At 38.7% G+C, this 26,101-nt stretch overlaps 2 protein-coding genes and 1 pseudogene across 7 annotated transcripts in view; 2 read left to right on the top strand and 1 right to left on the bottom strand.

Annotated features, from left to right (window-relative positions):
* Positions 1-13,365, bottom strand: part of COPS4 (COP9 signalosome subunit 4) — a 40,012-nt gene extending 26,647 nt beyond the window's left edge. For 2 of the 5 annotated variants that reach the window (XM_032400684.1, XM_032400688.1), the window contains exon 1: positions 13,203-13,365. In XM_032400684.1, the coding sequence (XP_032256575.1) occupies positions 13,203-13,276 (74 nt within the window). In that variant the 5' untranslated portion in view covers positions 13,277-13,365. Of the gene's footprint in view, positions 1-11,710; positions 11,813-12,631; positions 12,720-13,202 lie in introns of those variants that run through there. The other 3 variants (XM_032400686.1, XM_032400687.1, XM_032400685.1) reach the window with 3 other exon arrangements.
* On the top strand, positions 3,705-5,044 carry LOC116630095 (annotated as a pseudogene).
* Positions 13,366-13,495: 130 nt separating the features above from the next.
* Positions 13,496-26,101, top strand: part of LIN54 (lin-54 DREAM MuvB core complex component) — an 80,894-nt gene continuing 68,288 nt past the window's right edge. For both annotated transcript variants that reach the window (XM_032400681.1, XM_032400675.1), the window contains exon 1: positions 13,496-13,565. In XM_032400681.1, the coding sequence (XP_032256572.1) occupies position 13,565 (1 nt within the window). In that variant the 5' untranslated portion in view covers positions 13,496-13,564. The remainder of the gene's footprint in view (positions 13,566-26,101) is intronic.

Below are 26,101 nucleotides of genomic sequence, written 5' to 3'. Positions count from 1 at the left end.
AGGTTGGGCGACTGCCTTCGGCTCAGGTCATGATCCTGGAGTCCCTGGATCGAGTCCCGCATCGGGCTCCCTGCTCAGCGGGGAGTCTGCTTTTCCCTCTGACCCTCCCCCATCTCATGTACTCACTCTCTCTCATTCTCTCTCTCTCAAATAAATAAATAAAATCTTTAAAAAAAAAAAAAAAAAAAAAAGAAAGATAAACTGACAGAAAAGGCAGCAAACTCCAAAAGAAGAGAGAAACTACTCTAATAAAGCAAGGAAATATTATTAAGCTTTAAATAAAAATTGATAGTTTTAAAATTATTTTTAAAATTTGAGGGACAGTATTCAGTTATCTGAAAATTCATTAACATGGAATATCTCATTCTTTCTATATAGACACATACACACACATGCACATATACTATTTCCCATATCTATATTTATACATCTACTTTATTGCTCTGGGCATTTAAGTTAATACATTCAATGCTTTATTCATTTTTGATTGACTTATTATTCATATTCTTCATATTCATGGCTAAGCCCCCTTAATCTTATATCCCTATAGATTATTTTATACTAACAATATTATACTCAAATATGACAATGTCCCACAGAAATTTTCTGATTAACCTGCTTTAAGTCATTGTTTTGTAACTTATCAACTAATCTGTATTAAAAACACACCAAAAAAACCTCTAAAAAGAATAAAACTTCTACATTAACTACATCATACAACTTGCATTACAAATTGCCTACCCAAATTCTCAACTTTTATTGATTAAGAAAGTGAGGTGCAGAGTTCGGGCTAGATGCTATCTTACTCATTCTCTAATATGTAAATTCTAGTATCTAAAAATAAGAAATTACTTTTTTACAATAATAATAAGGAATGACTAATAAACCTAATTTAAATCTGGGATTTAAATAATCAATCGGGCACCTGGATGGTTCAGTCAGTTAAGTGTCTGCCTTCAGCTCAGGTCATAATCCCAGAGTCGCAGGATTGGGCCCCCAGTCAGGCTTCCTGCTCAGTGGGGAGTCAGCTTCTTCCTCTCCCTCTGCTCCTCCTCCCTCTTGTGCTCTCTCTCTCTCTCGCTCACTCTCTAATAAAATCTTAAAAAAAAATAATCATTTAATATTGCCATATTAAATCATCCAAAAATGCTAATTGAGCACCTAAGCTTTTTAAAATGCTAATATAAAATTCTGTGTATGATACTAAAGAGATTTTAAATAACCTTAGTCTTTGAAGATATAATATAGTCGGGCAAATAAAAATTTTAAAATCAGATAATATTATCACATATTAAATTAAAATAAAACAAAAGTTACTGAAATGAATAAAACTGAACAATATAAGAAATGTGACTGTAAGAACTAATAAATGAATTTGGTAAAGTGGGGTACAAAATCAATGCTTGAAAATTTGTTGTGTTTCCAATAGCCAAGCTATGCAAAGAGCCCAGATGTCCATCAATAGATGCGTGGATAAAGAAGATGCTGTACATATACAGACACACACATACACACATACACACACACATAATGGAATATTACTCAGCCATCAAAAAGAATGAAATCTTGCCATTTGCAATGATGTGGATGAACTAGAGGGTATTATGCTAAATGAAGTAAGTCAGTCAGAGAAAGACAAATATATGATTTCACTCACATGTAGAATTTCAGAAACAAAACTGATGAAACATGAGGGAAGGGAAGGAAAAATAAAATAAGAAGGAAACAGAGAGGGAGACAAACCATAAGAGACTCTTAACTGTAGGAAACAAACTAAGGGTTGCTGGAGGGAAGGTGGGTGGAAAGATGGGGTAACTGGGTGATGGGCATTAAGGAGGGCACATGATGTAATGAGCACTGGGTATTATATGCAACTGATGAATCCCTAACTTCTACCTCTGAAACTATTAATATACTGTATGTTAATTAAATTGAATTTAAATTTTAAAAAATCTGTTGTGTTTCTAAACACTAGAAAACATCCTATTTACAATTACATCAAAAAGAAAAAATAACTAGGAATAAATTTAACCCAGGTGAAAGATCTGTACACTGAAAACTATAAGATATTGATGAAAAAAACTGAAGACATAAATAAAAGGAAAGACATTCCATAGTCATGGATTGAAAGTATTAATATTGTTAAAATGCCCATACTACCCAAAGCAATCTACAGATTCAATGAAATCCCTATCAAAATTCCAATGGCATTTTTCACAGAAATAGAACAAACAACTAAAATTTGTATGCAACCATAAAAGACCTTGAATAACCAAACAATCTTAAGAAAAAACAAGTTGGAGGCATCACACTCCCTGATTTCAAATTATTACAAAGCTATAGTAATCAAAATGGTATGGTATCAGTATGGACACAGACACATAGATCAATGGAACAGAACAGAGAGCCCAGAAATAAACCTGCACATATATGGTCAATTAATTTATAATAAAGGAGGCAAGAATATACAATGGGGAAAGGACGGTGTCTTCAATAAATGGTGCTGAGAAAAATGGACAGCCACATGAAAAATAATGAACCTGGACCACTATCTTACCCCATACCAAAAATAAACTCAAAATGAATTAAAGACTTGAATGTAAGACCTGAAACCATAAAACTCCTAGAATAAAACATAGGTGGTAAGCTTCTCAACATTGGTCTTAGCAATATCTTTTTAGATCCAACTTAAGAAGCGGTGACAACAAAAGCAAAAATAAATAAAGGGGATTATACAAAACTAAAAAGCTTCAAGTGAAGAAAAACATCAACAAAATAAAAAGGCAACCTATAGAATGGGAGGTTATCTGATAAGGGTTAACATCTAAAATATATTTAAGAAACTCATACAACTCAATAGCAAAAAATAAATAAATAAAAGAGTGATTAAAAAATGGCAGAGGGGGACACCTGAATGGCTCAGTTGGTTAAGCATCTGTCTCCTGATTTTGGCTCAGATCATGATCTCAGTGTTGTCAGATGGAACCCCACATCAGGCTCCGCCCCAGGCATGAAGCCTACTTAAGATTCTCTCTCTCCTCTTCCTCTCTCTCCCCAACCCCCTGTTCACTCTCTCTCTCTCTCTCTCAAAAAAGAAAAGGGGGGGGGGCAGAGGAACTGAATAGACATTTTCCCAAAGATAAACATGGCCAAAAGACACATGAAAACAGGTTCAACATCACTAATAATCTGAGAAATACAAGTCAAATCCACAATAAGATATCACCTCACACCTGTTAGAATGGCTATTATTAAAAAGACAAGAAATAACAAGTGTTGGTGAAGATACACAGAAAAGGGAACCTTCATGTTCTGTTGGTGGGAATGTAAATTAGTGCAGCCACTATGGAAAATGGTATAAAGATGTCTCCAAAAAAAAAAAAAAATCCATATTGTGATCCAACAATTCTACTGGGTATTTATCCAAAGAAAATGAAAACGTTAGTTTGAAAAGACATATAAACTCCTATGTTCATTGCAGCATTATTTACAACAACCAAGATATAGAAACAACTGAAGTGTTCATCTATGAATGAATGGATAAAGAAAATGTATGTAAATACAATGGAATATTAATTCAGCCATAATAAAGGAAGAAAATCTTGCCTTTTGCAACAAGACAGATAGATCTTGAGGGCATTATGCTAAGTGAAATAAGTCAGACAGAGAAAGACAAATACCACATGATCTCTCTTACAGTGGAATCTAAAATAAAACCAAACCAAATACAAAGATGCAGATCAAATTGGTGGCTGCCAGAGGCAAGAAGTGGGGTATAAGAAAATGGGTGAAAGTGGTCAAAAGATACAAACTTCCAGTTATAAATAAGTCAAGGGGATGGAATGTACACCATGGTGACTGTAGTTAATAATACTGTGTATTGCATACTTGAACGCTGCTAAAAAAGTAGTTCTTAAAAGTTCTTGCCACAAGAAAAAAAAATTTTGTAAGAATAAAAAATGGATACGTTTCTTTGAAATTAAGAATATCTACCAAAGTCACCATTAAAAAGTGAGAGATATTTTCCTCAGCTGCCTCTAAGGTGCTCGGTCCTTCCAAGGAAGCTAATGCCATGATGGGGTGAGGCCCTCACCATCCGCTGACTAGCACCGCACCAGGCAGTGCCCCCTCGGCACTTGCCCACACCATGGCCTCCATCTTGGAGCTCGCCTGCACCTGCTTGGCCCTCATCCTGCAGGACGATGAGGTCACAGAGGCTAAGATCAATGCCTTCATTAAAGTAGCACGTATGAATGTTGAACCTCTCTGGCCGGGCTTATTTGCAAAGGTCCTGGCCAATGTCAACATCGGGACATAGGGGCTCGGAGAGCCCCTCATCTGCAACATAGGGGCTGGGAGAGCCGCCCCAGCAGCTGGCACTGTCCTGCTCCTTCCACCACTGCTGCTCCAGCTGAGAGGAAAGTGTAAGCAAAGAAAGAAGAATAGAAGAATCAGAGGAGTCTGATGATGACATGGGCTTCGGTCTTTTTGATTAAGCCTCTTCTGTAACCTGTTCAATAAAAAGCTTAAAAAAAAAAAGTGAAACATGCAAGCCACAGATAGAAAAGATACCTGCGATCCATGTATTTGGCAAAAAAACCTCCCATCCAGAATACACTTAAAACTCCTGTAAATCAATAAAAGATGAACAACCCAATTAAAGAACAGATAAAATGCTTAAATAAGCACTTTAGAGATAATATCCAAATGCCCAATAAGCATATTAAAAGGTACCAAATAACCTCAATATTCATTAGGTTAATGCAAATTACAGGCACAAGTAGGTACTATTATACTTCCACTAAAATGAGTAATATTAAAAACACTAACAAATTTGAGTGTTGGTGAGGATGTAGGGGAACTAATCTCATCTATCCCTGATGGAAGTATAAAGTGATCTACACTCTGGAAAACCACTGGCAGTTATCTACTAAAACTAAACATGTCCTCTATAACACAAATATTCCACTCTTGGGTACATATCCAAGAGAAATGAATGTCTATGTCCATAAAAAGATAAATACAAAAATTTTCAGAGTAGCTTTATTCATAATAGCTCTAAACTAGAAAAAATTTTAAATCTCATCAAAAGAAAGGCCCACTAATAAAATGGAATTCTACAAATCAATAATGAATGCTTCATGCATGAAAGTATCTCACAGATATTATGTTGAGTGAAATAGGACAGACACAAAAGGGTATACACTGAATGGTTCCATTTATGTGCATTTCAAGAACAGGAAAACCCAAATCACAGTGACGGAAGTAGAATAGTGGTTATATTCGGGGGTAGTGACTGGGAAGGGGCATGAGGGAACCTCTGGGCATGTTGGAAATATTCCCAGCTTGATCTGGATAGTTGTTACATATCTATGCATGTGAGAAAATGTATTGGGCTCTACTCTTAAGAGTAATGTACTCAGGGGCGCCTGGGTGGCTCAGTCGTTAAGCGTCTGCCTTTGGCTCAGGTCATGATCCCAGGGTCCTGGGATTGATCCCCGCATTGGGCTCCCGGCTTGGCGGGAGGCCTGCTTCTCCCTCTCCCACTCCCCCTGCTTGTAGTCCCTCTCTCACTGTGTCTCTCTCTGTCAAATAAATAAAATCTTTAAAAAAAAAAAAAAAGAGTAATGTACTCAATGCAATGTACTTTAAAATATACAGGTACATATAAACCCACACATATTTTATATTTTAATAGAAAGTAAAAACAAAATTAAAAAAGAGAGATGAAAAATGAAGAGGTTAATACTTTAATTCAGAAAAGAGTAAAACCAAAAGGGGTTAGATTAGCTAGAGAAGGCTCCATGGATAAAACATCTTTTTACTGAGCACTCAATAGAAAAAATGGAAAAGTGATTGATATGGAGAACATGACAAATACCAAATACATTTTCCTTAAAAAATATTATGGAGGTGGGTGCCTGGGTGGCTCAGTTGGTTAAGCATCCAACTTTTGGTTTCAGTTCAGGTCTTGATCTCATGGTCGTGAGTTCAAGCCCTGCGTTGGGCTCCACGCTGGACATGGAGCCTACTTAAAAAAAAAAAAAAATTATGGGGGAAAATAAATTTAACTAAGGTGCTTGCATCTGCCCTATCCATTTATCATCATCAACAAATGTTTACTGAGCACGCATTTATGTCTATGAACTAAAGTTCACTATGTTGATTCCTGATTTCTTGGCACCTAAATCTGAAGGTAAATAAAATATACCCACATGAAAATGTATCACAGTCACTATTTAGAATCAAAATGAGTAGAATAGGTATTAGTAGATCTTTCACCTATGGTAATGATGAATTAGATGACTGGACCAACCCTACCTCAAAACAAAAACAAAAACATAAAAAGCTGAAAGAAATGCAAAAAAAAAAATAACAATAATAGCATAAAATCCTAACAAGAAAGAAGAAACAGGAGAGGATGAGTACAAAGAGCTTCTGCCTGTGAAAAGCCAGGTGAGAGGCAGAGTGGCACTTCTGGTGGGCTCTGCCTTGGGGCATTCTGCCAATCTCCTAGAAACACTGAGAGGCAAGTTGTAATTTTTGGCCAACTACAGAGCTAAAAGAAAAGGAATCTGAGATCCATGCTTTCCAAAGGAGGAAACACTACCACTTTGGAAATAAGATTACAATTTCTATTCTAAGGATCATCAAGGTAAACCAAAAAATTCTGAAGCCTTGATGCTAGACAGCTATCACCCTCAGGTGACTGGCAGAAGGAAATGAAAATCCTCCATGAAAGGTTACATCCTAAGCCTCCAAATGTTGAAAAGTATATTTTTAAATAACTTGCCCAACAAAGATCACAAGGCACATTACAATATGAGCTAGAATCAACAAAAGCAACAGACAATAGCAACAAGCAGGGATTCCAGATACTGGAGACTATCAGAAAGACTGTAGTACAATTACATTTATCATGTTTACAGAGATAAACTCAGGCTTCAAAGTTTCAGCAAGAAACTGAGAACCATAAAAAATGTCATTTGAAGAAAGAACCACTGAGGCACCTGGCTGGCTCAGTCGGTAGAGCACGCGAATCTCCATCTCAAGGTCATGAGTTCAAGCCCCACGTCAGGTGTGTAGCCTACTTAAAATAAAAAATTTTAGGGGTGCCTGGGTGGCTCAGTCGTTAAGTGTCTGCCTTCAGCTCAGGTCATGATCCCAGGGTCCTGGAATCGAGCCCCGCGTTGGGCTCCCTGCTCTGCAGGAAGCCTGCTTGTGTTCCCTCTCTCGCTGTGTCTTTCTCTGTCAAATAAATAAATAAAATCTTAAAATAATAATAATAATAATAATAAATAAATAATTTTAAAAATATATTAAAAAAAGAAAGAAAAGAAAAAAGAACCACCAAAAACTACAGAACTAAAAAATACTATATCCAAGCTTACTCAATGAAGTTCTTAACAGGAGATTAAACACATTTGAAAACCTGATAAACTAGGAGGCAGGACAGAAAAACCTATCCAGAATAAAGCATTGCAAAGTAAGTACAGAAGACAGGGTAAGAGACATAGAGGTCACAGTAAGAGGGCCTAACAGGTGTTTCACTGGAGTCCTAGAGAAGAAAACAAAATGGGACACAGGCTACATTTGAAAATATATGGCTGAAACATCCCAGGACCATGAAAGAATCTATCTGATTCAATAAATACAGTGAAGCACAACCAGGATAATGCAGTAGAGTATTTACAAACAAAAATAAAATAAAATAAAATAAAAAACAATGCAATGTGACTCTGTAGCTCTTCACATCGAAAGGTAGAGTTTCTTTTCCCACCCTTTGATCTGAGCTTGTTTTGATTAATAGAATTTGATAGAAGTGAAGTGCCTGTTCTGAACCTAGACAGACCTCAAGAGGTCTTATATGTGTCTTTTTCTCTTGTAACCCTACTGTGGCCACATGAACAAGATCAGGCTAACCTATTGGATAATGAAATATGTAGCCCAGTCACCTCCACTGCCCCCGCCAACACAGCAAAGCAGCAGTGCCTACCTAACCTGCAGCTGACTACAGACACATGTACGACACATGTGTGGAACCCAGACCATGCAGAACAGAGAACCATCCAGCTAGGCCCAGCCAACCAACAGAATTATAAGTAAATGATTGTTGTTTTAATCCACTAAGTTTTAGAGTGGTTTATTTCATAGCAAAAGCCAACTGACAGAGAAATAAACAAATCCACATAGACACATCACAAAGAAGTTTCAGAAAATTAAACAATTTGTAATTTCCTTACAAATCAAAACCACAATGAGATACCACTTCACACCACTCAGAATGACTAAAATTAACCACTCAGGAAACAACACATGTTGGCGAGGATGCAGAGAAAGGGGAACTGTCTTACACTGTTGGTGGGAATGCAGCCAATCTGGAAAACAGTATGGCGTTTCCCCAAAAAGTCAAAAATAGAACTACTCCAGGACTCAACAGTTGCACTAGTTAGGTATTTATTTACCCAAAGGATACAAAAATAGTGACTCGAAAGAGCACATGCACCCCAATGTTTATAGCAGCAATGTCCACAACAGCCAAACTATGGAAAGAACCCAGATGTCCATCAGCAGATGAATGGATAAAGAAGATGTGGTGTATATACACACATACACACAAAATGGAATATTACTCAGTTGTCAAAAAGAATGAAATCCTGCCATTTGCGACCACACGGATGGAACTAGAGTGTACTTTGTTAAGCGAAGTAAGTCGGTCAGAGAAAAACAAATATATGATTTCACTAATATGTGGAATTTAAGAAACAAAACAGATGAACATAGGGGAAGGGAAGGAAAAATAAGATAAAAATAGAGAAGGAGGCAAACCATGAGACTCCTAACTATAAGAAACAAATTGAGGGTTGCTGGAGGGGAGGTGGGTGGGGAGGATGGGGTAATTGGATGATGGGTAGTAAAGAGGGTACTTGATGGCATGAGCACTGGGTGTTATATGCAATTGATGAATGACTGAATTCTACCCCTGAAGCTAATAATATACTATATGTTAACTAAATTGAATTTAAATAAAAAAATTTTTTAAAAGAAAATGACTGATAATATGTAAGAGAATCTCAGTAAGATTAACAACTGATTTCTCAGCATATTTTAATTTTAATTAAAATTTAAAATGTTAAAAAAAGAAATAATTTCCTAAATGAGGTTGATCTTTAAGCATTTTAAATATTTCAATGTAGTGTTAAGTGGGAAAGAGTGGAGGAAGACAGGTATTCTAGGCCAAAAAAAAAAAAAAATCACTATCTGAAATGTAATCTAGTTGGGGGAAGATAATATAAGGCCAAAAGGTAGATGTGTTTAGAATTAAGGGCTATGAACCAAGCAGATAGGTTGTATTATGGCCTTGCCACAAGCTATGTGACCTCAAGCAAGGTATTTCACCTCTGTACTTCAGTTTTCTCATATGTAATGTAAATTTTACTCATTAAGGATTAAAAAATGTAAATAAAGATGTGCTTGGCACATGGTAAACACCAGATGTTAGGGAACTTCACTCTTCAGATGGGAACCACTAAAACTTGTGTGTGGGAATAACAGAGAACCAGAGAATCTGAGTTATAAGGGGCCCTTGAGATTATATAGTCTTATCCTCTGGTGTGTATGTGTCCTCCATTTTTTGACAGTTCTATTCCATTCTATTACTAGAAAGTTCTAATCCAAAGTCCATCTCTGTAAGGCAGAGGAGTCTATTTTCTTTTCTGCAAAACAGCCTTCTTTTTAAAGATTTTATTTATTTATTTGACAGAGAAAGAGAGCGAGCACAAGCAGGGGGAGCGGGACAGGGAGAAGCAGGTTCCCCACTGAGAAGGGAGGATCCTGAGATTATGACCTGAGCTGAAGGCTGAGGTCTGAGCCACCCAGGCACCCCTGCAAAACAGCCTTTCTAATAGTCAAAGAGAGCTAAAAGGTCTCCCATTACTCTCTTTTCTCTATGCTAACAGCTTCTTGTAAAATGAAATGTTTAGACTCCAAAGGCCTGCTATCCTCTTCTGGGTACCTTCTACATTGAGAAGTGGGAAGACAAAAAAAAAAGGTCTATTTCTATAGAAATAACTCAACAAAGACTACAATCCATAACATCATACCTGCCCTCAAAGAGATCACATTCTAATTGGAAAAGCAGACAAGTAAACAGACAATTAAAACAATTAAGTGCTATGGTAGAGGTAAATACAATCTGCCACTGGGCATAAGAGCAACAAACCAGGTCCTGTGCGTGTGGGTATTTATGAGTGTGTGTGGGTGGCTGTTCAGAAAAGGCTTTTTGGAAGAAATAATATCTCAACTGAGTTTCAAAGAACTGAGTACGTTTTAGCTAAGAAATTAAGACAGGCTATCGTTAACAGCTACCTATTCAAATGGTCCCTCTTCAAGGCTCTCCTCTCTTCTAAAGTTTTGTATGAGATAATGATCATAATGCATAATATATACAAAAGTAGTTTATAAAATTTGCAAAAATGCATCTCATACGGCCAATTTCTTATGTCCACTTTAGATTATTGTGTTAATTCACAGTTATGAGAAAGCATTTCTAATTGAAGTTTGGGCAAGAAAAGCAGGCTGATAGGTTAAAAATAAGCTTTATAGAGTAGAAAAACCTGGGTTCAAATATAAGCTCTGCACCCTTCTAGCTATTCATTGATTCAACTAACACTTATTAAATAACTGCTCTGTTATAAATATTCTGCTAATTGCTGGAAACACACAGTATCAATATTTTAGAAATGAATTTACTCTGCCATCCCTTTATATGGACTGCTTTGTCACCCAACTCCTAACATAAATCCTAAAACTACTGATGTATTTCAAGAGTGCTTTCCTCATAGACATGTAGCTGGCAGAACTGTTTTGTTATGAAAATAAATATCCCAACACATTCCTGTAGAGATAGGACCAGATATGTACCTGTAGGCAAGGCCAAGACTTTCCTCAGAAAGCCCTGGCTAGGGGCGCCTGGGTGGCTCAGATGGTTGAGTGTCTGCCTTCGGCTCAGGTCACGATCCTAGGGTCCTGGGATCGAGTCCCGCATCGGGCTCCCTGCTAGGCGGGGAGCCTGCTTCTCCCTCTGCCTCTGCCTCTCTCTCTGTCTCTCTCTGACTCTCATGAATAAATAAATAAAACATTTAAAAAAAAAAAAGAAAGCCCTGGCTATCAGTTATCAAGCACAACAATCTCAGGTGATAGACTATTACAATAATGGCCTCCAATGTATCATGCCCCATCTGTCCATGCCCCTTTCTAACGTAACTTGGCCACTCCTCCCAGAAAGAGGTAGACTCCATTTTTCCTTCCCTTGAATCTGGGCTGGTCTTGTGATTTACTTTGACCTGTTTTAGAGAACTGACATTATGAGATTTCCACAGCTAGCCTTAAGTGTGGCAGCTTCCACTCTCACCCTTTTGGAACACTTCTATGGCCCTATAAGGAACTACTGAATGAGAGACCATGTGGAGAGACAGAATCAGCCAGCAGCCTGATGTATATATGTGAGCCCATTTTAGCTCCACCAGCCCCAAATGAGCTGCCAGGTGACTCTGCACCTGCATGAGTAAGCCCGGCTTAGACGAGCAGAACAGTCCAGTCAACCCAAAGAATCCTGAAAAATAATAGTTGTTTTACACCACTAAGTTTTTGGTTTGTAACACAGTAATACATAACTAAAGTACCCTATAAGATAGGTACTATTGTTTACCTGCAATTCACAGCTGAGGAAGTAAATTCTTAGCTTAAGTTTCAGAATTCTGCAAACACTTGAAAAACTGTATCTCTTCTGATACAGAATGTACTTCATTTTCTTCAACAAAACAAAAAAGAAAGCAAAGCGTGGGGGGAAATATAAGCTGAGCATGGGGAAAAATATATGATCATTTTACTTTCATCCAAATCTAAAAATTACATGCAGAAAGGATTAAACCATGAATGAAGACAGTCGGTACTCTACGGAGTAGAAGACACATTTACCTTATTTACAATCCATGGAATAAGTCATTATATGTACTTACTAACTGCTTTATAATAATAATAGCAACAAAGATAATTTTGTGGCACTAAATGTCACACTGTTCTAAGCAACATGTGTGATATAAATGTATATACACACACATACTCATTTTGTCCTCAGACAAGTCCTATTATTCCCATTTTCATGAGAAGAAAACTGCAGTACATAGTAGCGAAATCCAAGATACACGGCTAGATTTCCCAATGATAAAACTAGATTACATGTGCCACCAGAGAAAAGATAGCAGAGTTTTCATAAAACACAGCCAAGGTTTCAATGGCCAGGTTAGAGCAGGTGTATCCCATTTATGTAGATCAACATGATCTCAGCTGTCAGGATGTAAATATTACCATCAACTTGAGACGCATACTTTAAACAGAATACAAGTTCATTACAAAAGAACAGTGCTGTATAATCTACAAAAAGACAACGGACAATTATCTATCTACCTACCTACCTACCTACGATTAACACTATTGTAACTGCTTGCATGACAGGCACATGTCACAAATTTTAACGTGGAGTGGATCTAACCCTTCAACGTAAATTCCGCAAAATTCCTAAACAATTCAGATTCCTGCAAATATCACTAATCTAGACATCCTGACTCACGTTGTGAGGGCGTTCCGCTTATGTGCCCCTCTTCAGAGTTGGTGGCGGAGAGAGAACCCAAAACACAAGGACTCACAGAAGATGGTCCGGGTGGTTCTGAACGACATGATAGCGGCCATACCTCCTCACCCCCGTCAGCCTCTAGAAGCCATCTCCCAGAAAACCCTGCATCGAGGTCCCAGAATATACATTTCCCTCAGTCAAAAAAAAAAAAAAGGCCCAAAGAGAGACCAGAATCCGGTGTGAGAGGACAGCCAGGGATGGAAAGAGGCACCAGGGAAGGAAAAGAAGGCCGTGGGAGCAGTCGTCCCTCAGACCATGCTTCCAGAATCTTAACAGGTAAGGATGCTATCAAAGACAGAACAAGTTGACAGTCACCCCAAGTCTGCCCCCCCCCCCCCCCCAGGGTTCCCTGCACCGGCTTTCTGCTGCTCCCAATTTTTGCGTCTACAAACGACCTCAGGCCCGCCCCCTTGGTCGTCAGGCCGTATCACATCCCAAAGCCGCCGTCAACACAAGAACAGGTCTATGGCTTCCCTCCCGACCTCCCAGGCCCCTGGGAAATACTCACTTGCCCGCAAGATCTTTATGAGAGCCGCTCGAATTCATGAGCTGGGCCAAATCCTGCCGCACGGCTGCCGCCATCTTTCTTCCAGCTCAGCAGAGGCTGCCGGGCCTCGCACAGCCGAAAAGAAAACGAGTGTAGTCCTCCAGACTGCAGCTAGAGGGAACCCGAGATGCCATAGAGTACCGACTGTGTGGGCCAGAGCGCCGGGTGTGAGAGCCTGCGCAAGGTCCGTCCCCAGAGTTGAGTGACGCGAAGCTCCACTCACGTCCGAGGCCCGCCCAGGATTCTCCCACAGGCTCCGGCTCGCGCGCTCCCACTTAGGATTGGCGGATGAAGTCCAAGGCGTGTGTTGCCTGTGCAACTCCAGTAAGTGCCGGGTACCCGAAATTGCCGCGTCGTCATTAATTAAGTTCCGTGTCTCACTTACGTGGTTTACTGTTGTTCCTAGTTCTTTAAGACAGTCCTTAAACTTCGTGTGTTAAAAACGAATTGCTTTTATGTCCAATTCACCACAGACTGGTACTGTTGTAAAATACAGTAAAAAAGGACGTATTTCTCCTTTGACTTTGTACCCTTTATATAGGTTGATCATGCATCCCAGTTTGTCCAGGATGATGCCATTTTCCGTCTGTTGTCCTGGAGTGATTATTAATAACACCCCCTTTCACTCTAGAAACTGTTCTATCTGGATGATAAATTATATGGTCACCTACCTTTATATGTAATTGTATTCATTACTCATGTATCCTTATGGAATTTCTTTACGCACATAAATGTAAATTGTTATCCTTTCTTTTTTTCATAGAAGATAACACACCGTATCATTATTCCCCTTGATTTTTTTCACTTTCTTTGGAGATCTTACCATGTATATCCAGAGAGCTTCCTCATCATTTTTTTTTTTTTTGAACTGGAGAGTATTGCATATAATGAGGGGATGGTCATAGTTTATTTAATCTTTTTAACCAGACACTTAAATTGTTTTTAATCAATCAACCAGTGCTGCAGTAAAGAAGTTCCTACCAACAATATGTAGAAGTGCCATTTTCTACAGCCTTGCCTACAAAGGATATCAAACTTGAATTTTGTCCTCATGGTGTGTGATAAATAGAATGTTCCCTCTATTGGAAAAGGGAGAGAAGACTAGAACAAGGAAATTCTTTAAGAAAGTAATGTGGAGATTGCTTACATCAATTCTGATACCAATCCGTTGGCAAGAACTTAGTCACATGACCAGGCCTAGCAACAGTGAGGCTGGAAATTTGGTTTCCAGTCCAGCAGCCCTTTGCCTAAGAAAAAGAAAAGGATGGGTTTAAAGGGACAGTCAGTAGTCTCTACTATAATCTGTCCCCCTGATCACCTAAATATCTGAGTGTATCCTTCTTACAGTAGAACACTCTTACCCCCAAAGAACAGAGATCAATTCCCTATTCAGTTTCTGTATCAGCTCAAAAAGCAGGATGTCTGATGATGCACAACCCTCTCCATCAGATTGGGATATGTCTTTTCATGGCCCAGAGTCATGTACACTGTAAAACAAATTATCTGCTCATGCCTGTACATGTAATACAAAACAACCGTGGAACAGGAACAGGATAACCACAGTTAAAACTCAAAAAAATTAGAATGTGAAACACATAGCAGTTACTTCTCCATAGCAATGATGGAACCCTGGGCAGAAATTAGGAATACTCAATACCTTGTAGGGAGTAAGTTCCTTGGTTAGACCCTCATTCTGCTCTTTGAGAGGATCTCCATTGTCCATTGTACTCTGGGCTCCAGTTTTGCCCTAGGAATGCAAGTTAACTGGATTTTGGAGAGTATTCCCTCTTTGGAGGAATGCCTTTGGACTTGGATTGAGAGCTTTTGTAGGCCAGGTGTTTCAGTGTTTTGTTTTTGTTGTTTTTTTTAAATGTAATTTCATTGAATATTCAGTAAACTCTGCTTCCAGACAGTTTCAGGTGCCAGTAACCACGCCCACAGTTGTTTCCAGAAATAGTTGTTAAATGTGGCCTATTTCCTGGCTTCCACACTCAAACCTTTCTTAACATCTTCTTTTTAATGATGACAGTTTTGAGGTTATCTGAAACAATAGGCTTAAGTGAGAAGGGAACTCTATTAATTTGATTTTTGCTTCAGTTTATCTTTGTTTTCTGTTGTTTTTTTTGCCCATTTGTGTTTGCCAAAAAATCTTAATGGGCTATGAGAAAGCCCAAAATCTCTTCTGCTATTTAGGGGTACATAAGCAGTTGTCTTTTTCAATTTAGTGAAGCCCAAGAATTACCAGCTGTTCTATTTGCTTTTTACTCTGACTTTGAGCTTTATTTGTAATACCTTGCTGAAAGCAGAAAGAAGCAACCAAACATACAAACTGTCTCTTCCCATATACCTCCACTAGAACTACAAGCTAGGTAGAGAAGTTGTCTGCCTTCCTGCTTATTGTAATCAGCAATTTGACTAAACTTTTTGACATGACAAGGCCTCCCTTTTCCAGACTGCTCAGGGGTAATCCTGCTCAACCTCTAAAAGAATCTATGTATTTTTAGGTTTTACTTACAGCGGGGTGGAAAAACAAACAAGCCTGGTACTGGAAACTTATTCTCTCTTTTCAGTTGCTTAGCAGCAAGAAGTTAGCTAGGCTTGTTTGAATTAAGAAATTCTAATTCTGTTTTACTATGCAAAACCTTAGGTCCGAGCCCCTACTTACTGAGTAAAAACTGTCATATTATCAAAATCCATCTAGTAATTTTTGCACATTAAAGTTTGGGTAGCATTGCTCTAGCTTAGATGTCCACATCACTAGATAGATGAGTTCTCTCACTAAACTCTTGCCTATTAAAGCCATTTCCCTGGCTAGGAAACTCCCACTTTTATATAATCAGATATAAAACCCGGTCTCTAACCCCTCACAATTTCCCTACAAATATGCAGAGGGAGTCATCCTGGGGTCCTTTTCCTGGTGCATTTTCCACTCTGTGTCCCATGTGCCCAGCTCAAATATGCCTTGCTATAGAAATAAAAAAAGAGCATAGGTGATTACATATATTCTCCTGTTTTCTGAGCATCAGTCCTTACTCTACATTTGTTCCACATGTTGCTAGTGCTGTGTGACAAAATTATTCTAGAGTCATCTTGTGTGTTTCCTAGCCTAGACCCAGAATCAGCTGTTTCTCCAAGAAGCCCTTGTTCCTTTAGTTCCTTTTAGGGATGATATTTACAGATAACAATCTGAGTGCTAGGGATGTTCATTGCTACTGTCTTGGTCATTTTGGGACCTTTTCATAGGACAGAACTAGGAAATATATATATATAGAGAGAGAGGATAAAATAAGTCATGAGTTCATTCTGATACTTCAAATTCCAGTATAGTTGATTTTACTTAACCTTTTCTGTATTACATCCGTATCTCCTTACCTCCACATCCAGAATCCTGGTTCACAAGACCATAGGAGATTACAGAAGCAGCATATTCATTCATCCTACATTGTACACACAACAACTTCAGAATAGCAATACTAATACTACTATCCCCGATGTGATTGCTGAAGGAATTCAATATTTTCCTACTACTCTTCCATTTCCTCTGTTCTATTGTGAGCACATACAGCTGTGACAAACTATACTTTCTTCCTCCTAATCCTCCTTTGGTCTTGTTCTGTAAGTAGTACACATTTAATGCTCACCATCATCTCTTATATTGAGACCTCTTAGTCATTTTAGTTGGCTAAAGCTAGTTCTTTAATAGGTTTCTCAGGAAGGGGCTCCTGGAAAACATAATTTTGAATGTTCTTGAATGTTGGAAACATCTTGTGCCTTTTATGTTTGAAAATCAGTTTTGTATTATCTTGACTCACTTTTCTTGAGAATCTGAAGTGTGATGCTCCATTTTCTTATGACCAAAAGCATTGCTGAAAAATATCTCATGAGAGTCTAATTTTCTTTTCCTTATAGGTCACCTCATCTTTTTGCCTAGATGCCCCCCAATTTTTTTCCCTTTAACATCAAGTAATTTTACTAGACTATGTGCTTGTGTTGGTCATTCTGGGTCAATATTCTTAGGTATAGAGTGTGCTCTTTCAATAGATCGTTTCATTTTTTTCAATAATATCTTTAATTACAATTTTTCTTTTTGCTCTATTCCTTCGGTTTCTTTCCTCAGAAACTACTATTGTCTTTATGTTAGATCTTCTTTATCTTAATATTAGTCACCTTCCCTCAAAATTTTTTTTTTTTCACATTTTTAATTTTCTTTTCACCCTATTTCCCTTAAGGCATTATCTGACACTTTTATTTGCTCCTGGTTTCCTTCTTGTTGAGTCTTCATTCCCAAAATAATGTTTTTATTGCTAATTCCTACTGAGTTCTGCCACTCATTATGTTTTTCTGTCGTGTCCTGTACCATTTTCTTTTCAATTTAACTAATGTGAAAAGTGTATTAAGGCTTACCTTCTTTTCAGTTTAACTGGTGATTACCTTCCCTTTTCTGACATTCACTATCACTTTTTCTTTAACAATGTGTGAGGACAAGTTTCAGCCCTTTACTCGCTTCTGGACTCTTTAGTCCCCCATTGCCTCTGTATCATACCTCAATAAATGAGACTCATAGAATATTTTTACTTCCACATCCTTCACTTCTAGTTGAGACCTTGAAAATATATTGATGTCTGCCCCCCCACCCTTACCTAGTTCCTAGGTTTCACTGAGATAGGTTGGTACTTTGTTCCATTTCAATAAATATTTGCTTTTCCTTTGCAGTATGGCTCTTCTATTTTAGGAATCCTTAAGTTAACACTTGGGCTATAATTCCCAGTTTCATTGTCATTATTCACTTACATTACTATATAAATTATACTATATAAATTATTCATCACAAATTCCCCTTCTCTTCATCTTCCCTGTCTTGATCTGATTGTTTTGTTGTTTGGTAGTGCTCACTCTTAAGTGATCCCTCAGAGGCTGTGCATGGGTAACATATTTGTGATTCTGTGCATATTCGCAAATATCTTTCCATCCTCTTGATGGTTGAATGAGATTTGGGCTGAGCTGCTGTCCTTTTCCCTCAGTGACCTGTAAAATGTTACTCCACATCAACTCACTGTCTGCAGCAACCATCCCAGAAACCTACCAACTCCTGTAGTTATCAGCCCAAAATGGCCAGCACTTGATTGATCACTGACAGCTTCCCTAATTTTTGCCCCAACCAGGGAAAGCCAAATACACCCCCCCATACAACCAATTACATAGGATACCCCACTTCTGGGCTGCTGCTGACAGCTCCCCCATGCCAACAACCTCCAATCAGGGCATACCTGAATTCCCTTTTTCCACTATAAAGCTTTCCATTCCTCTGCTTGTCTTTGAGTATCTGTTAAACAGACACGATGGTGTCCCAAATCCCTTGCTATAGAAGCTCTAAGTAAATAGCCTTTGCTTGTCCTTATTTGGCTTTGTTTATTTTTGTACCTTTCTTCTCCCTCTCTTGTACTTCTTCTTCTTCCTCCTCCTTCTCTTTCTCTTTCTCCTCACCCCTCCTCTCCCACCCCGACAGTCTCCTTTGTTCTTCTGGTTTTTCGTCTTTTTGTAAGTAACTTATTCTTTCCACCTGAAAGTTTTGTTTTTTTGTTTTTTTAAGATTTTATTTATTTATTTGACAGAGAGAGACACAGCGAGAGAGGGAAAACAAGCAGGGGGAGTGGGAGAGGGGAAGCAGGCTTCCCACGGAGAAGGGAGCCCGATGTGGGGCTTGATCCCAGGATCCCAGGATCATGACCCAAGCCGAAGGCAGACGCTTAACGACTGAGCCACCCAGGCGCCCCTCCACCTGAAAGTTTTTGAAGATCTTCTCTTTATAGGAATTTCCCTCACATATGCCTAAGTGTGTCTTTTCTCATTGATATTACCTGGAACTCAGTGACCCCTTTCACTTGCAGATGCATGTCTATCTTTAGGTCAGGGAAATTTTCTGTTATTATTTAATTATTACCTCTCTTTTTTCTGTTCCTTTCTCTCCTTCCAAAACTCCAAAAGTCACATATCAGGTCTTTTGGAAGTATCTTCAAAGTGATGTGCCTTTTCATCATAATTTCTCTCTTTATATTTTTTTGCTCTGTGTTTTGAGCTATCTTTTCCACTTTTCAGGCCACTTAGCAGGATTCAGTCATTCTCCTTCAATGTATCATCAGTGTTGTGTTTTTAAAACCATGCTTTCCATTTATTTACTTGTGTAAAAATCTTATAGCTGCTTTATTTATAATAGCCTCAAATGAAAACAACCCAAATGTCCATTTTAAGGAAAGTGAATAGAGAAACTGTGGCATAAGTATTCAATAGAATACTACTCAGCATTAAAAAGGAAAAAAAAAAACTACAGATATATGCAGGAATATGAATGAATCTCAAAACCTACCGAGTGAAAGAAATCAGACATTAATAAGTACATATAATAAGATTCTATCTACATGAATCTAAGATTCTAATTCTAAGTCAAACAAAACTAATCTATGGTGACAGAAAATCAGAAATTACTTAGGGAGGGGGGAAATGGGGAAGGATGGTAATTTACTGGGAAGTAGCAGGAGGTGATGAAATATTCTATATGTTTACAGAGGTGTGGGTTACATGGGTGGTATGGTATAGATTTATCAAAAAAAAATTCATCATACTGTATACTTAAGATCTGTGCATTTTATTGCATGTAAAATCTCAATTTAAAAAGAGAATAAAATGCTTTTTGTTCAATAGTCTTGTGTGTGTATTGAATTTAGTCTTAAGGGCTTTTATTTATGTATTTATATATTTATGGTTTAAGAAGTCTTCTGTCTTCTTTAGCACTTTCAAAAGCTGGTGGTCTGTCAGCTTCAAAGGAAGAGAAGTTTCGGTGCAACTGTTCTGTTTCCTTAAAGCTCCTCTTTGTCAGGATGACCAGCAAGTCCTTTTTCTTTCTTTCTTTTTTTTTTTTTTTTTTTGAAAATTTATCTCTTTTTTTTTTTTTTTTTTTTTTAAGATTTTTTTTATTTATCAGAGAGAGAGAGACAGAGGCAGGCAGAGGGAGAAGCAGGCTCCTTGCTGAGCAAGGAGCCCGATGCGGGACTCAATCCCAGGACCCTGGGATCATGACCTGAGCCGAAGGCAGACGCTTAACTGACTGAGCCACTCAGGCGTCCCTCATTTTGTTATATTTTTAATTGAAGTATAAATATGGCATTATATTAGGTTCAGGTATACAATACAGTGATTCGACAATTCTACACATTACTCGGTGCTCATCATGGTAAGTGTACTCTTAAACCCCATCACCTATTTCACCCATCCCACCACCCACCTCCCCTCTAGCAACCACCAGGTTGTTCTCTGTATTTAAGTCTGTTTTGTTTGTCTCTTTTTTCTTTGTTTTGTTTCTTAAATTCCACATATGAGTGAAGTCATATGCTGTTTGTCTTTCTCTGTCTGACTTCTTTCACTTAGCATTATACCCTCCTAGGTCCATCCATGTTGTTGCAAATGGCAAGATCTCATTCTTTTTTATGGCTGAGTAAGATTCCATTGCATATATATATATATATTCCACATCTTTATTCATTCATCTATCAATGAACACTTGGGCTGCTTCCATATGTTATCTATTTTAAGTAATGCTGCAATAAACATAGAGGTCCATTTGTCTTTTTGAATTAGCATTTTTGTTTTCTTTGGGTAAATACCCAGTAGTGGAATTACTAGATCATATGGTAATTATATTTTTAATTTTTTGAGGAACGTCTGTATTATTTTCCACAGTGGCTGCACCAATTTGCATTCCCATCAACAATGCATGAGGGTTCCTTTTTCTCCACATCCTCACCAACACTTGGTATTTCTTGTCTTTTTGATTTTAGCCATCTTGACAGGTATAAGGTGGTATCTCACTGTGGTTTTGATTTGCATTTCCCTGGTGATTAGTGATGTTGAGCATCTTTTCACGTGTCTGTTGGCATTTGTGTGTCTCAGAAGGTCCTCTTAAGAACAGTGCCAGGGCAGGTACTATACTCCCACTTGAAGGACCATGGATCTTCTCAGACTATGCTCTCTCCATTATCCAGTATGTTCTGATGCTTCTCCCTTTCTCTCTATCTCTAGACTCACTATAACTTGAGGCTTCATTCATGTCATCTAGTGCCCACTGTGTCTGTCTGCTCATTCCCAAGTATTCATGTTTCAATTTGGGTCATATAGTTGAATTGGAAGTGGGAGAGAAGGGTGAAAGATATGTGATAGTCGGATTCATTTTTATAAACTAGCTGGTACCCAAAACTTTGTGCCTTGTATTTAGTAAGCAATCAAAAATATTTGTTACACTGAGTAAAGAACATAGTTGAGTAAATAAATAGACCTAGAAAATCCCAGCATCATTGAATGTTGTTTCCATCTAAATTTCCCTTCTCTGGAGTTGGCATTAAAATCAAGGAACATACAAATCCAAAGGTTGAGTAGGAACTAATGTTAGTGAGGTAGAGAAGATGGTCCAAATCTGCCACCAACTGTGGGAACAACCAGAAGCAAATAGTGAAATCTGGGTTGTAAAGCAAGAGCTCTGAGACCTAGAAAGACAAGTAGGAAGGGATGGGTTAAGAGAGTAAGTAGAGGGACACCTGGGTGGCTTAGTCGGTTAAGTGTCTGCCTTTGACTCAGGTCATGATCCCAGGGTCCTGGGATCGAGTCCTGGGTAGGGCTCCTTGCTCAGCAGGGAGTCTGCGTCTCCCTCTCCTGCTGCTCCCCCTGCTTGTGCTCTCTCTGACAAACAAATAAAATCTTAAAAAAAAAAAAAAAGAAGACTATCTTGGGTAAAAATTGTGATGGACTATCTTGGGTAAAAATTGTGATGAGCACTATGGTCCAACAATAGATACCCCAGACCCTCTTAACAAAATAATATCTGGAGGACTTACAGCTTCTGCCTAGTACAGAAGGCTGAAAAGAGCATTGTTTCCACCGTCACAACAATAAGCTAGGCAAGCTACAAAATCATAACCTTTATTGAGCCAATCAGAGAGCTGAGGTCACAGGACAGCTGACTAGCCTGAATCCAAGGAAAGACAAGCTGCTTGTAAACACAGGTGAGAGGCAAGCCCTGGGTCATCTGTGGCATAGCATATGAAGGAAAATGAAGCAGCCATTCAAACAGCAAAGAATTCTGCTAAATGTTTAAATAAATTGTTAAAGATTGAGTATGGGCTTGCATGCTCATGGAACCCCATGGAAACCACAAAGATAAGGGGAGTTCACATCACTGGCTCTTTTCTAGGGAAGGTGTTTTGTAATTAAAAGGAAAAAAAAAAGCTTTACCTCATTTCTAGTCTCTCTAGAGGCAGAAGTCTTCTGTTAGGTGGAAGATGAGCACATTCCTTTTTTTTTTTTTAAGATTTTTTTTTTTTTAATTTATCAGAGAGAGAGAGCACAAGCAGGGGGAGCGGCAGGCAGAGGGAGAAGCAGGCTCTCCACTGAGCAAGGAGCCCAATGTGGGACTCGATCCCAGGACACTGGGATCATGACCTGAGCCGAAGGCAGATGCTTAACCGACTGAGCCACCCAGGCGTCCCAAATGAGCACATTCCTTCAAACACATTAAACACTGGGTCCAGGTCCAAATGAGCAAGGCCAAGAGAGGGGAAGCACTTCCCTCTCTGTGTGAGCCCTTCTTTCAAGTTCCCATATCCTATCTCAAGATGTTCCTTTTTTCAGGATGACTGACATTGCAAATACTCACTTCCTTCAAGGGTAAAGTCCACTCCTAACTATAGGGATGGTTACACCCTAGCAAGACAAGTCCTCGCTTATCCACAGGGAATATGTTTAATTCCTCTAGTGGATGTCTGAAACTGCAGATAGTACTGAACCCTCTACATTCTATGCTTTTTCCTGTACATACATACCTATGATAAAGTTTAATTTATAAATTAGTCACAGTAAGAGAATAACAACAACTAGTAAGATAGAACAATTATAGCAATGTACTATAATATATATGAAGTTATATGAATGTGGTCTCTCAAAATACTGCACTGTACTCACCTTCTTGTGATGATGAGATGATAAAATGCCTACGTGATGAGATAAAGTGAGGTGAGTGACGTAGGCATTGTGATTTAGTGTTAGGGTTAAGCTACTACTGACCTTCTGATGACATGTCAAGGAGGATCTGCTTCTGGACCAGAGTTGACTGCAGGTAACTGAAACCTCGGAAAGTGAAACCACAGATGGGCAGGGGGAGGCAGGACACTGTGGATCAGAGCATTACAGAGAATCCTCTACTTCTATCCTTTTTTTTTTTTGGTAAAGATTTATTTATTTATTTCAGAGAGCGAGCTTGAGAGCATGTCAGCTCGTGTGAGTGGGGGGAGGGGCAGAGGGAGAAGGAGATAATCTCAAGCAGACTCCCTGTAGAGTGCAGCACCCGAGGGGCTCGATCCTACCACCCTGAGACCATGACCTGAGCCTAAATCAAGAGTGGGATGACCCGACTGAGCCACCCAGGCACCCCTACTTCTATCCTTTTATTTTTTTTAAAGATTTTATTTATTTATTTGACAGAGACACAGCGAGAGAGGGAACACAAGCAGGGGGAGTGGGAGAGGGAGAAGCAGGCTTCCCGCTGAGCAGGGAGCCCAATGCGGGGCTCGATCCCAGGACCCTGGGATCATGACCTGAGCCGAAGGCAGACGCTTAATGACTGAGCCACCCAGGCGCCCCACTTCTATCCTTTTAATTACAAAAACAAAAATAACTATCATAGAGGCAAATAAATCTTGTTGCCAAGAGGAAAAATAATGAACTCTGTCTACCATCAGCAGATGACTTTAGTGGTTGATTTTAATTTTCAGGTGGTTTGACATTATTAATTACATCATGTACCATATGTGAAAAAATTTAGGGTATGTTCAAAATGATACTGATCTACATTCCCTTATTAGAAACCACTGAGTATCAATGTATTTTGGAATTGAGGATAAATAATTTTAAAAACTTTTTTCTTTTAAAACCAACTTTGGGGCACCTGGGTGGCTCAGTCGTTGAGCGTCTGCCTTTGGCTCAGGTCATGATCTCAGGGTCCTGGGATCAAGCCCCCCATCGGGCTCCCTGCTCAGCGGGAAGCCTGCTTCTCCCTCTGCCTCTGCTGCTCCCCCTGCTTATGCTGTCTCCCCCCCCCAAATAAATAAAAAATCTTCAACAAAAAAAAAAAACAACTTTAATGGAGTATAATTGACATATAATAAAATGCATCCACTTTAAGAATACCCAGTGAGTTTAGGCAGGCCAGGTTTGTCTGCTGAGTTTGTCATAAGCTTCATGAAACCCTTTAGTTTTCAAAAATTTTGGATTTTGAAGCTGTTGATAAGGGATTATAGATCTGTTATAAAAGAGTTATGTGATAATGGAAAAGAATACGGTGATAATTACACTTATATAGATGTATAAATTGTATAGAGACATCTGGACTTAGGACAAATGGACTCATGAACCTCTGGGTAATCTTTTGGATACTAAGCTATTTTAAGAAAATTTTATTAACTACTATATAGTTTGTACGTAACAGTATACCTGGAACATAATAGGTACCCCATAATACATTTCATTTTGTCTACTGATAATTCTACCCAACTCATACTTCTATACCACTATATTTTTGTTAATTAAAAACATTTTTTGGGGGGCGCCTGGGTGGCTCAGTTGGTTAAGCGACTGCCTTCGGCTCAGGTCATGATCCTGGAGTCCCGGGATCGAGTCCCGCATCGGGCTCCCTGCTCAGCAGGGAGTCTGCTTCTCCCTCTGACCCTCCCCCCTCTCATGTGCTCTCTCTCTCTCTCTCTCAAATAAATAAATAAAATCTTTAAAAAAAAAACAAAACATTTTTTTTTAATCTTAAGTAGGATCCATGCCTAACATGGGGCTTGACCTAACGGCCCTGAGATTAAGAGTCATGTGCTCTATCAACTGAGCCAGCCAGGTGCCCCTATACCACTATCTTTTCATTTTCTGTACTGATATTTTCCTCAGAAACCTCCTTTATTTATTTAGAAAGCTCTAATTTTTCTACCTGTTTGTTGTCTGTCATTTCCTGTAGCACTGTGCTGTTCAGTATGTAGTCATCAGCCACACACGGCTATTTAAATTTAAATTAAGGATAATTAAATAAAATGAAAAAGTCAGTTTCTTAGCTGCAGTAGCCACATTTCAGTGGTTTGATAGCCACATGTGAGCTATGTCTACTGTATCAGATAGTGTGAATATAGAACAGTTCCACCATTGGGGAAAGTTCCACTGGATAGAGCTGCTTCATCTTGTTTGCTACGTTATTCCCAGTGCCCTTCACAGTGCTTGGGATCCAGTAGACGATCAACAAATACTTACTGAATAAATGTTTTTAGTTTATCTGTAAAAGCGTTCAGGCAAATATAAAGCAAAGATTCTTTTTTGAAATAGAAATGTTTGAGTAACAGTGACTCTTAGGAGCTAAAATGTTTCTTTGAAAAGGTAAAAATTAGGTTATATTTTACTCTGTATTATAGCTTTGATTATTAATGGGTTTTGGTCACTGAGCATTTACCAAATGCCAGGCACTGTTCAAACTGTTTTATGTATATTTTCTCAGTAATCGTCACAACAACCTTATGATGTCTACACTGTGCCCAATTTACAGATAAAGAAATTGAGACAGAGGTGGAAAGTAACTTGCCCAAGATCATGCAGTTACTAAGTGGCAGGGCCAGGATTTGGACCCAGGTAGTCTGGCTCCAGAGGCTAAGCAATTAACCCCAACACTGCGCTCTTTGTGATTTATTTATTTATTTATTTTTAGAGAGGGAGAGGTGGGTGGGGAGAGGAGAGGGAGAGAGAGAATCTTAAGCAGGATCCACGCCCAGCAGGGA

Source organism: Phoca vitulina, unplaced genomic scaffold, assembly GCF_004348235.1.
Source record: "Phoca vitulina isolate PV1807 unplaced genomic scaffold, GSC_HSeal_1.0 scaffold3, whole genome shotgun sequence".
In the NCBI taxonomy this organism is placed as follows: domain Eukaryota; kingdom Metazoa; phylum Chordata; class Mammalia; order Carnivora; family Phocidae; genus Phoca; species Phoca vitulina.
This window is presented reverse-complemented; position numbering and strand designations above follow the sequence as displayed.